The 13,167-nt window shown below is 45.2% G+C and overlaps 1 protein-coding gene across 1 annotated transcript in view; it reads right to left on the minus strand.

Annotated features, from left to right (window-relative positions):
- Nucleotides 1–13,167, minus strand: part of LOC112252318 (cadherin-13) — a 610,184-nt gene that overhangs the window by 111,513 nt on the left and 485,504 nt on the right. The window contains exon 9 of the mRNA XM_024423437.2: nt 3,746–3,886. Coding sequence (XP_024279205.1) covers nt 3,746–3,886 — 141 coding nt within the window. The remainder of the gene's footprint in view (nt 1–3,745; nt 3,887–13,167) is intronic.

Below are 13,167 nucleotides of genomic sequence, written 5' to 3' on the forward strand. Positions count from 1 at the left end.
TAGATCACAGATGACCACAGGTGTCAAACTCATTCCACAGAGGGCCAAGTGGCTGTTGTTTTTTTGCGCATCCCTCATGATGAATTAAGGTCACTAATTAGTTTTTTAACTAGGCAAGTAAGTTAAGAACAATTTCTTATTTACGATGACGGCCTACCCCAACCAAATCTGTACGACGCTGAGCCAATTATGCACTGCGCTATGGGACTCCCAATCACGGCCGGTTGTGATTCAGCCTGGAATCAAACCAGGGTCTGTAGTGAAGCTTCTAGCACTGAGGTGCAGTGCCTTGGACCGCTGCGCCACTCAGGAGCCTGAAGTAGTAAGGAACTCACCACACATGGTTGTCTAAAACCTGCAGACACTAGGCCCTCCATGGAATGAGTTTGACGCTCCTGGTCTAGACGATCCTATCCGCTAATCAGGGCTGTGTATGCAAATATATTTAAATGTGTATCAACACGCCCACATGAGCAGACTGAGCATTTCAATGGCAAAAGGAGACTCAGGGAAATGAATTATTCCAAATACATTTGGAGTTATTTTTATGAGAAAAAAAACACACACAGTGATTTATTAGACATGCAGTGATGATTTAAATAAAATAAACAATGTAAGACTGCATGGGGGCTTTGATATCATTATCATTTGGAGGGCATGCATATTCTCCCGTCACCATGGGGGAGCAAGGGCATGGATTGGCTGTCAGGCTCCCTGTGTCTCAGTGGCTGCTAAGAAACTATGAAATGGGCTAGTCAGAAATGAGATGCCAGTTATCACCCAGGGCCAGATGGGGGCCAGATGGGGTTTGCAGGTGAGGGGGTGGCAGGGGTACACTATCCACTTGAACCAGGAGGTAGTATCACAAGCCTATCCTCTCAGTGTCACCACAGGCTTTCATTAGGGAGACTTCAGGTCAAGCAGAAATTGTGTCATAGGGGCTGTTACGGTCCTCGGTCCTACTTTGAAATGTTTGCTAATGTGTGTTTTAGTGGTGTGGATCAGTGGTCAGAGCAGTACTGGAGCAGCAGTTAGACTACAGGCTGATATGTAGACTGACAGGAAGAGTCAGAGTCCGTCCATTGGTCAGTTAACAGCAGTGGTCAATAAACACATTTCAAAGACAGACAATGCACAGTAACACACACTGTGGGGTGTAGTTAGTTGTCAATGCACGGAGTGGTATTGGTTAGTGCTATATCTTTATTTTGAACCCCAAATAGGAACAAGGTCCAAGAGAAGTATCTGTCAATCACCATGCTAAGATATTAGCATAGTATTGCATTGCAGAATAAATCAATACAATAAGACAATATAAGCCAGTGGTTTATTGCTGTTGGTTTTTATCAGGAGTGGCGTTAATGTCCTACTATACATATTCTGTCTTTAAGGGGATTCCAAATCATCTTTTGTTGTTTCCACTCTCATAAAAATGGGATTAGAACTTGTTCAAAAAAAGTTAAGCATTGTGGATCCCAATTCCCCAAAGAAGCTTCACAGAATGCAATACATTCGTAAGTATGAAAGAGCAATTTAGCCTTAGATTAAAAAGGTTGGGTGGATAGATTACACAGGGCCCTCAGAGAAACTTGCTAAGGAGAACAATAGTGCAGCTCGACAGACTCATGAGTGTATATAGTATCTGTATGCCTATACACCAACCAAGAACACTATGATAGATTTACTAATGACTCACTGTTATATACTGTAGTCTGTCCATCTTTACCAGACATGAAACAAGTCCGTTCTATGATAAACCCACCCTGACCTCCAGCTACACGGGACTGCATGGTGACCTGTGTGAGTCCATTTCACTCAGAATCTTTGATGAGTTAAAGTCAACCTGAACTTGTTAAGTGCATTTCCAAGTAGTTTCACACTGTGTGAGAGAGAAGATATGGAATACAAATCCAACAGAATTTCCTCTTTGAGAGGTGTTTAGATAGCACTAGAGAATGTGTAATACCTTACAAACCATGTTTGCCTTTGTGGAGCTTTATCATATCTCACTACTCTGTATGGGAATCATAGGTTCTACAGTCTATTTCAAGAGTGCGGCGGCTAGGCAGGGTACTTTGTGAATCCCCTACTGGTTGACTTAAGCACATCTTCAAGTAGACTAGTGTTATGTGGAGTCATGCCAACACTATCAGCACCTGTGTGTACTGCAGGGTAGGAAGCCTAGCTCCTCTCTGATTGATGAATAATGAAAGGTAAAGCAGAACATGTCTTTCTCAGCTTGAATGCAGCAAATACACGATGCAAGAGATGCACTTCTATGTTTGTAGACAGAGTTTTCAGTTGAAAAACTTTCAACATCCAGAAGGATATGTTATTTTAAAAGGTTTTTCAAGAGAGTGCAGAATATTTGCACTCCAAGTGGAATTCAATATCTATGAATGTGCCCACATTCACATGTCCGCTCATGGACACCCACACCCACAATAGTTGGAAGTCATAAGAGATGATTCATGGCCAGGTTAGTGGCTGCTGAGCGGGTGGGGACTTATATTAGGAGTTTAGCACCTTAAATGGCTGTGTTTTTAAAAGGAACATTTCTCCACACTGTTAAACGGATCACCAGAAGAAAGATGGAGGCATTAAGTGAGGACATGGACAGAGTGCACTCAGCACGGCCCCAGCATGCCTACTCAGCCAGAATATTTCATTGTGAAGATCTCACAACGCTCTGACATGGCAATGTATTATGGGAGCCCGTCTAGTGGAGGTTGGGGTTGATGTGTCTCAAAGCCTGACAACAGCTCTGGGCATTTCCATTAAAAACCACACAACTCAACATTACGACCTCTCCTCCAGGGCCTGATGTGTTTTTCTTCACCTCAAGAAGAAAAAAAACAGCAACAGTTGCAGTTTTTTGAAAGACTCATCATGAGTTGGCACAAACAGGCAAATAGGTTAAGTTTGTTAAGTGCATTTTTTCTGAATGACGGAGATAGTGTGGCTGGTGGATATTGGTTTACGTGTGCCATACAGGGTTTCTACTAGATCCTTGAGGCTGTGCTGACAAAGGAAACCAACACCATGATCATAGCAGCACAACACACAAACACACACATATTTCCTTATCTCCCTTGTGAGCCCCTACCACCTGACTACTGTGAAGTGTTGTTTATTACATGTGGTCTCACACACACACACACACACACACACACACACACACACACACACACACACACACACACACACACACACACACACACACACACACACACACACACACACACACACACAGGACGACGACGACTGATGTGAGCTGAGCCTTTCCTCTGGCAGGCTCTGAGAATTATAACACTATCATTTTAAATTGGATAGCAGAGGACATGGTGGATAACTGGTGTGTGTGTGTGTGTATGTGTATGTGTGTGTGTGTGTGTGTGTGTGTGTGTGTGTGTGTGTGTGTGTGTGTGTAACCCACTCCATCACCTGGATGTGAATCAAGCCCGTCACTGGCTGTATCTGCGAACAGGGACCGATGACAGAGTACAGGGGACAGAAAGTGATGACAAGGGCAGAGGACAGGGGACAGAGAACATTGGATATTGCAGAAAGGACAGACAGAGGACAGGGGACAGAGGACAGAGAGGACAGACAGATTTCAGGGGACAGAGAGAGAGAGAACAGGGGTCAGGGGACAAAGAGGACAGACAGGGAACATGGGTCAGGGGACAGAGAGGACAGACAGAGAACAGGAGTCAGGGGAACAAGCAGGGGTGCAGGTACTTACCAGTGAGTGGGTAAACTCTGGGGCGTGGTCGTTCTTGTCTGTGATGGTGATGGTTGCCGTGGATGTTCCTGTTAGTCCCACGTCTCTTCCCTTCATGTCCTGGGCTACGATCTCCAGCTCATACTGCGTAGTGGGGAGTGTCTGGAGGGACACACACACAGACACACAGTGTCATAAAGTCTGTCATTATCACACATCCATTTCAGGGGTTACACACAACACAATCATCATTAGACACAGGATTTGTTGAGGGAGATCAAATTAATCCACTGAATACAAATGATAACAAATGATTAACTGACTGACAAAAAGCAATTTAGACTGAATGATTGTTACACCAGTGTGGATTCATTTCGGAGTAAACATATTCTAATAAAAACACACCCCCTTGGCGTCTTATTATGTTGACACTTTGTACATTTCTATCAAGCCTCTTAGAAAGCTCAGGAACAAAGCACCAGACTTTTGGAGGCATAGAGCCAGACAGGTACTGGAGTGTAATGATCACATAGTCACATAGCCCAAGTGACTTATACACACAAAACAAACAAAAGAGTGTTGCTACGGCATGGTCTCCTGTCTGGGGGTGGTAAGTGCAGTACTCTGTAGTCTACTAAATATGACATCCATTTCTTGACATTTAAATAGAACTAAACAGATGTCAAATGTCTGTTATAACATAAGCTTATCACATTATAGAAACCAACAAACACCCACATCATCTATTGGCATCTATCAGGCATCCAGGTCTTTTGCAAACCAGATGAAAAAAATCCCCAAACAAATGTATTTACAGTCTGTGTAGAACACCTCTCAGCACACATGATTATGAATAGACATATGGCAGTACGACACACAGTATTTTACGTTCATCCATTTTTAAATACCTAGGGGGGTGAGTTGCTTCAATACATCCCCTTCAATGGCTCAGAAGACATAAGATCAAGGTTTGTATGCTTGGCAGACATGCAAGCGGCATTATTAACATTTTTCTCCAAGCTTTCATGATGTGCTACATTAAAAGAGAAAGGATCCTCTTTGGAGCTTGGCTCTCCCGGATAATTCTAAGGCGAGGAAGGCAGTGCGGAGGGACCCTGGAGGACAGAAGCTGGCCAGGCATTAGTGTATGTTAGAGAAGTGGAGTGTGATTGCAGTGCAGGTTAAATGCCAAGCTCAATTTGGAATATGTAGCTCTGCATACAGCATAGATTATTTTGTTGTGTTTAAAGCCATGGTTAATATTCACCTGCAGACTACAGAAAAAAAATGTTCCAAAAGGAATCTTCAGTCCCCTTTTGGTTCCAGGTATAATCCTTTTTGGTTCCAGGTAGAATCCTTGTGGGTTCTCTGTAGAACCCTCTGTAGAAAGGGTTCTAAATGGACTGCAAATCGGTCTACCAGGAATAAAGTTGGATTTGATCTAGTGCTGTTCTTTAACTTTGATTCTTGGCTGAGATGGAGATTTAAATCCAACTTATAACCAAAGCTTGAAACCCTAGTCCTATGCATTGTATATTTGAAAAAAAGCTGTTGATGAATTTACAAATGCTATATAGGCCTAAATACTATCATTGATGGTATGACTTATGAAGTATGATTACATTTTATTTGCTCTGTTAAACCTACAATTTGGAATGACTTCAATAGCAATATATTTAATTATCTAAGAGGTCTCTCAATAATGATTCTCACAATAGCACATTGATAGTAGTCAGTGGCAAATGCGTTTTATTTTTGTCAGAAATGCATTCTGGAACAATTGAACTTGTATGTGCCTTAATAACAAACGTGTATGCCATCTGTAAATATGAATACATTTGTTAAATTACGAGCCTAGTTAGCTTTGCCCCGTAAAAACACATAAACCTTCCCGCTAGCGATGATTGGCTGAGATAATGGGGCGGCAGGTAGCCGAGTGTTGGACTAGGTTGGACTAGGTTACAAGATCAAATCCCTGAGCTGACAAGGTAAAAATCTGTTGTTCTGCCACTGAACAAGGCAGTTAACCCACTGCTCCAAGGCTGTCATAATAGATAAGAATTTGTTCTTCACTGACTTGCCTAGTTAAATAAAGGTTACACAAAAAAGAAAGTAATAATGGATGGGCTGGACATGCCGAGAGAGGAGTTCAGATTGGTCTACCTTGTAGCACAGCTCTCGCTATAACAAAGGGCTGCATAGTACATGTAAGTAATCCTTTCTAACACGGGTTTTCTGAAAGATATCATGAATAACTACAAAAGTGTTGCTCTTTATTTTCTGGAGGACAGAGTTTTTAAATCAGTGGTGGAAGCCCGGTGGAAGCAGAATATGATAGCTAAGGAGATGGAGAAAATTCTGCCGTTTGATTGCAAAGATGCGGAGGAGGTCACAAAGAGAACACAGAGGGGGTTGTATATTATTATCAGTGTAACCCCTGAAATGGATGTGTGATAATGACAGACGTTATGATACTGTGTGTGTCTGTGTGTGTGTCCCTCCAGACACTCCCCACTACGCAGTATGAGCTGGAGATGTTGTTGTATAAAACACCTTCAAACTAAAGAAAACCATGGCACCCGTGACAGAGAGGGAGAAGCATTTATCCACGTATACGAGTATATGGATAAGAGAGTCTAGCTAGCTATGTTTTCAGATATTAAACGTTTCTAATTTTGTCAGGAAGTTGCTTTCATTGCAAGTTAAAGTGTACTGTTAGCTAGCTAGCTAATATTAGCTGGATGGCTGGCTCGCTATTTAATGTTACATGTATGATCTGTGTAGTAATATTATTCATATCTCAGATCAATTTGCATTGTTAGTTATAGCCTAATGTTAGCTAGCTAGCTAACAAGGCATCTAGTTGCTTAGCTACCTGCAGATTCATGCAGGGTAGTAATGTTATGAGTTGGGATTATGGTTAATTGTTTAGCTAGCTAGCTACATGTCTAAACAAAATACTCCGCTGTGCAAGGTACCATGTGAAAAATACACTTTGATTTTATTTGATATAGCTAGTGTGTGTTTACCAGGATATAATGTTAGGCCAACAAGACAGTGTCAAAGTTAAAACATTCTCTGGTAGAATGCCCTGCTTTTATTTAGTCTGCTATTTTCTGTAATTACCTTTCCATTAATTGATAAATAATTATCTTGTAGTGAATTTATTTTTCCTGTAATAATGAATACAAATTAGCTCAAGTTAAGACGATGTCAGCTATATGATGTGGTCATTATTTGAACTGGCTAGCCACCTAACTTACTGTTAGCTAGCTAACAAGCTAGAAACAATGTTTAGAACATTGCTTTTAGTAGCCTGGTTTGCTAGGTTGACATTTACTAAATAAATGTTGAACCATATGGGTTTCTTGCTGTTAAAATACACAAGTTTTGGACCACCAGGTTGCTGATGTCATGCATGTGAATCCTTAAAGAGATGGATAGGCCAAGGCTTAAGAGCAGTAAATATACTTCTTAAGTAGTTGTTTGGAGTATCAGTACTTTAATTTATTTTTGACAACTTTTACTCCATTCCTAAAGAAAACATTGTACTTTTTACTCCATATATTTTCCCTGACAACCAAAAGTACACGTTACATTTTAAATGCTTAGCAGGGCAGGAAAATTCACACACTTATCAAGAGAAGAACACGTAGTCATCCCAACTACCTCTGGCCTGGCGGACTCACTAAACACAAATACATATTTTGTTAATAATGTCTGAGTGTTGGAGTGTGCCCCTGGCTATCCATACATTTTAAAAACAAGAAAATGGTGTTGTCTGCTATGCTTACATTTTTGGGATAGGGGGCAGGGCAGCATTTTCACTTTTGGATGAATAGCGTGCCCAGACAGAACTGCCTCCTACTCTGTCCCTGTCACGACTTCTGCCGAAGTCGTTGCCTCTCCTTGTTTGGGCGGTGCTCGGCGTTCGACGTCACCGGTCTTCTAGCCATCATTGATCCATTTTTCATTTTCCATTGGATTTGTCTTGTCTTCCCACACACCTGTTTTCAATCCCATTCATTACCTGTTGTGTATTTAACCCTCTGTTTCCCCTCATGTCTTTGTCAGAGATTGTTTTATTGTCTGTGTTGTTTATTTGTTGTATTGGTGTGCGACGGGTCCTCGTACCCATGTTTTTCATGTCTATACTTTTTAGTGTTGTGGAGCATGTTCTGTGGACAGTTATTAAAAGACTCCATTTACACTCTATTTCGACTCTCCTGCGCCTGACTTCCCTGCCACCTATACACACGGCGTTGACAGTCCCAGATGCTAATATATGCATAGTATTATTCGTATTGGATAGAAAACACTTATAAGTTTCTAAAACTATTTGAATGATGTCAGTGGGTATAACAGAACTCATATGGCAGGCGAAAACCGGAAAAATCCAACCAGGAAGTGGGACATCTGAGGGTTGTAGTTTTTCAAAGCTTTGCCTACCGAGTACACATTGAGATATGGACGATATGGACTTCCTAGGGCTTCCACTAGATGTCAACTATCTTTTGAAACTTGAATGAGGATTCTACTATAAAGGAGGGGCTCATGAGACCTGTTTGAGTCAGTGGTCTGGAATAGTGCCTCGGCCTCATGACGCGCGCTCCCAGTTCCAGTGACTTTCTGAAGACTAAGGAATTCTCCCGGTTGGAATATTATTGATGTTTTATGTTACAAACATCCTAACGATTGATTCCATACATCGTTTGACATGTTTCTAAAGGACTGTAACGGAACTTTTCGAGTTTTTGTTTGGATGAAATGCTCGCGCCTCATGAAGATTACTGGGCTGAACACGCTAACAACAAGTGGCTATTTGGACATAAATGATGGAACTTTATGGAACAAATCAGTCATTTATTGTCTAACTGGGATTCCTGGGAGTGCCTTCTGATGAAGATCATCAAAGGTAAGTGAATATTTATGGTGTTGTTTCTATTTTTGTTGATTCCAAAATGGCGGCTATTCCTCTGGCTGTTTTGGGTGCTGAGCGCCGTTCTCAGATTATGCTTTTTCCGTATGCACATTTTCGAGCAAAACATACATGTATTGTGTAACATGATGTCCTATGAGTGTCATCTGGTGAAGATAATCAAAGGATAGTGATTCATTTAATCTATATTTCTGCTTTTTGTGACTCCTATCTTTGGCTGGAAAAATGGCTGTGTGTTTTTTCGACTTGGCGGTGATCTAACATTAGAATATGTTGTGCTTTAGCTGTAAACACGATGGGTAGATTAACAAGATGTGTATCTTTCATTTGCTGTATTGGACTTGTCAATGTGTGAAAGTTACATATTTCTAAAAAATATTTTTTAATTTCGCGCACTGCCTTTTCATCGGAATGTTGTCGAGGTGTTCTGCTAGTGGAACCCCTGTGCTAGAAATGTTAAATGATTTATACCTTTGTTATTGATTTTTTAGAAATTACATTTACTTTTGATACTTAAGTATATTTAGAACCAAATACTTTTAGACTTTTACTCAAGTAGTATTTTACTGGCTGACTTTCACTTTTACTTGAGTAACTTCCTACTAATTAAGGCATCCATACTTTTACTCAAGTATGAGAATTGGGTACTTTTCCCGCCACTGCTTAAGAGGGTGTGAACGATGCTGAATGGGAGTAGACAAAGAAGAGCTATCCAGTACGTGTACCAAACCATTCAAGAGCCATTTTCTCAAAAGTGGGGTTACAAGTGTATCAACTTTCAAAGACAGATTTAGTTTCTCATTGTTCCTCAACTGTAGTGTATGATGTACAGTACCTCTCTACTTTTATCCAATGTAAGAAAGCACAATTTCAAATTTTGCTACATAACACCGAATCGAGCCGGTCGGTCACAAATTAATAGCTGTAGATCAGGGTGTGCTGCCCAGCCTATTGTTTTTATAGCGGATACAACGTTAAAGAGCTGATGTTGTTACAAATTCAACATATTTTATGCATGGTTTGTCAATGTTGAAAATTGGTTACAATTATGACATAATCACGAGGTTGAAATTTCACCCTCAAAACAACAGATGATTACTTAATTTAATTTTTTTTTAGATTCAACGTCCCAATACATTGACAAATTACGTTGAAACATCATTGATTCAACCAGCTGTGCCTAGTGGGTAGGCACTATGTGTCACGCCCTGGTCAAAGTATTTTGTGTTTATCTTTATGTATTTGGTCAGGCCAGGGTGTGGCATGGGGTTTTTGTAATTGTGGTGTGTTTGTCTTGGGGTTTTGGTGGTGGTATTGGGATTGTAGCTTAGTGGGTTGTCTAGCAAGGTCTATGGCTGTCTGGAGTGGTTCTCAATCAGAGGCAGGTGCTTATCGTTGTCTCTGATTGGGAACCATATTTAGGCAGCCATATTCTTGAGTTTGTCGTGGGTGATTGTCCTTAGTGTCCTATGTGTACTCGTTGTTAGTTTGCACCAGATAGGCTGTTTCGGTTTCGTTTATTGTTTTTTGTAAGTTCGTGTTTCTTTGTTATATTAAACATGGATCGCAATCGACACGCTGCAGTTTGGTCCGACTCTCCTTCATCACCACTAGAAAACCGTTACAGAATCACCCACCACCAACGGACCAAGCGGCGTGTCAACAGGCAGGAGCAGCCGAAAAAGGAGATGCTCACCAAGGATTTCTGGTCATGGGAGGAGATCTTCGACGGGAGAGGACCCTGGGCTAAACCAGGGGAGTGTAGCCGCCCAAAGGAGCAACAGGAGAAGAGGCAACAGAGGCAGCAGCAGCAGGAGCAGCAGCAGCTACAGTGGGAGAGGTTGCACCACCTGGAGTTATGGACATGGGAGGAGGAATTGGACGGTAAAGGACCCTGGAATGAGCCTGGAGATTATTGTCGCCCCAAAGCCGAGCTGGAGGCAGCAAAAGCAGAGAGGCGGCATTATGAGGAGCTAGCACGGCAGAGCGGATGGAAGCCCGAGAGTCAGCCCCAAAAATTTCTTGGGGGGCTTACAGGGAGTATGGCTATGCCAGGTAGGAGACCTGCGCAAACTCCCTGTGCTTACCGGGGGCTGGAGAGACCGGGCAGGCACCGTGTTATGCTGTGGAGCGCACGGTGTCTCCAGTGCGGGTGCACAGCCCGGTTCGGTATATTCCAGCTCCTCGTATCGGCCGGGCTAGAGTGGGCATCGAGCCAGGTAAGGTTGGGCAGGCTCGGTGCTCAAGAGCTCCAGTGCGCCTGCACGGTCCGGTCTATCCAGTACCACCTCCACACCCCAGCCCCGGTAGCAGCTCCCCGCACCAGGCTTCCTGTGCGTGTCCTCGATCCAGTACCACCAGTTCCAGCACCACGCACCAGGCCTTCAGTGTGCCTCGCCTGTTCAGCGCAGCCAGCGCTTTTCTCCTCTCCTGCGCTGCTGGAGTCTCCCGCCTGTTTAACGCAGCCAGAGCCTTCCTCCTCTACAGCGCTGCCGGAGCCTCCCGCCTGTTCAGCGCAGCCAGAGCCTTTCTCCTCTACAGCGCTGCCGGAGCCTCCCGCCTGTTCAGCGCAGCCAGAGCCTTCCTCCTCTACAGCGCTGCCGGAGCCTCCCGCCTGTTTAGCGCAGCCAGAGCCTTTCTCCTCTCCTGCGCTGCCGGAGTCTCACGCCTATCTAGCGCTGTTAGAGCTTTCCTCATCTCCAGCGCTGCCGGAGTCTTCCGCCTGTTTAGCGCAGCCAGAGCCTTCCTCCGACACAGCGCTGCAGGAGTCTCCCGCCTGTTCAGCGCAGCCAGAGCTGCCAGTCTGCATGAAGCAGCCAGAGCTGTCAGTCTGCATGGAGCAGTCAGAGCTGTCAGTCTGCATGGAGCAGCCAGAGCTGTCAGTCTACATGAAGCAGCCCGAGCTGCCAGTCTGCATGAAGCAGCCAGTCTACATGGAGCAGCCAGAGCTGTCAGTCTACATGAAGCAGCCCGAGCTGCCAGTCTGCATGAAGCAGCCAGTCTACATGGAGCAGCCAGAGCTGTCAGTCCGCATGGAGCAGCCAGAGCTGTCAGTCCGCATGGAGCAGCCAGAGCTGTCAGTCTGCATGGAGCAGCCAGAGCTGTCAGTCGCATGGAGCAGCCAGAGCTGTCAGTCTACATGGAAGCAGCCAGAGCTGCCAGTCTGCATGAAGCAGCCAGTCTGCATGAAGCAGCCAGCAGCCAGAGCTGCCAGTCTGCATGAAGCAGCCAGAGCTGTCAGTCTGCATGGAGCAGTCAGAGCTGTCAGTCTGCATGGAGGAGCCAGAGCTGTCAGTCTACATGAAGCAGCCCGAGCTGCCAGTCTGCATGAAGCAGTCAGTCTACATGGAGCAGCCAGAGCTGTCAGTCCGCATGGAGCAGCCAGAGCTGTCAGTCTACATGAAGCAGCCCGAGCTGCCAGTCTGCATGAAGCAGCCAGTCTACATGGAGCAGCCAGAGCTGTCAGTCTGCATGAAGCAGCCAGAGCTGTCAGTCTGCATGGAGCAGCCAGTCTGCATGGAGCAGCCAGTCTGCACGGAGCTGTCAGTCTGCACGGAGCTGTCAGTCTGCACGGAGCTGTCAGTCTGTAAGGAGCTGCCAGTCTGCAAGGAGCTGCCAGTCTGCAAGGAGCTGCCAGTCAGCACGGAGCCGCCAGAGCGGTCAGTCTGTAAGAAGCCGCCAGAGCTGTCAGCCTATATGGAGCAGCTAGTGCCGCCAGTCTGCCCAGCGCCGCCAGTGCCCCCAGTCTGCCCAGCATCGCCAGTCTGCCCAGCGCCATCAGTCTGCCCAGCATCGCCAGTCTGCCCAGCATCGCCAGTCTGCCAGTCTGCCCCAGCATCGCCAGTCTGCCCAGCATCGCCAGTCTGCCCAGCACCGCCAGTCTGCCCAGCGTCGTCAGTCTGCCCAGCACCGCCAGTCTGCCCAGCGTCGCCAGTCTGCCCAGCGTCGCCAGTCTGCCCAGCGCCGCCAGTCTGCCCGGCGCCGCCAGTCTGCCCCGCCAGTCGCCCGGCGCCGGTCTGCCCAGCATCGCCAGTCTGCCAGACTCTTCCAGATCTGCCAGTCAGCCAGACTCTTCCAGATCTGCCAGTCAACCAGACTCTTCCAGATCTGCCAGTCAACCAGACTCTTCCAGATCTGCCAGTCAACCAGACTCTTCCAGATCTGCCAGTCAACCAGACTCTTCCAGATCTGCCAGTCAACCAGACTCTTCCAGATCTGCCAGTCAACCAGACTCTTCCAGATCTGCCAGTCAGCCAGATCTTCCAGATCTGCCAGTCAGCCAGGATCTGCCAGTCAGCCAGGATCTGCTGAAACCACCAGCCAGCCAGGAGCTGGTAGATCTATCTACCTGCCTGAGCTTCCTCTCACTCCTGAGCTTCCTCTCACTCCTGAGCTTCCTCTCACTCCTGAGCTTCCTCTCACTCCTGAGCTTCCTCTCACTCCTGAGCTTCTCTCACTCCTGAGCTTTCTCTCACTCCTGAGCTTTCTCTCACTCCTGAGCTTT

This window comes from Oncorhynchus tshawytscha, linkage group LG06 (genome assembly GCF_018296145.1).
Source record: "Oncorhynchus tshawytscha isolate Ot180627B linkage group LG06, Otsh_v2.0, whole genome shotgun sequence".
NCBI lineage: Eukaryota > Metazoa > Chordata > Actinopteri > Salmoniformes > Salmonidae > Oncorhynchus > Oncorhynchus tshawytscha.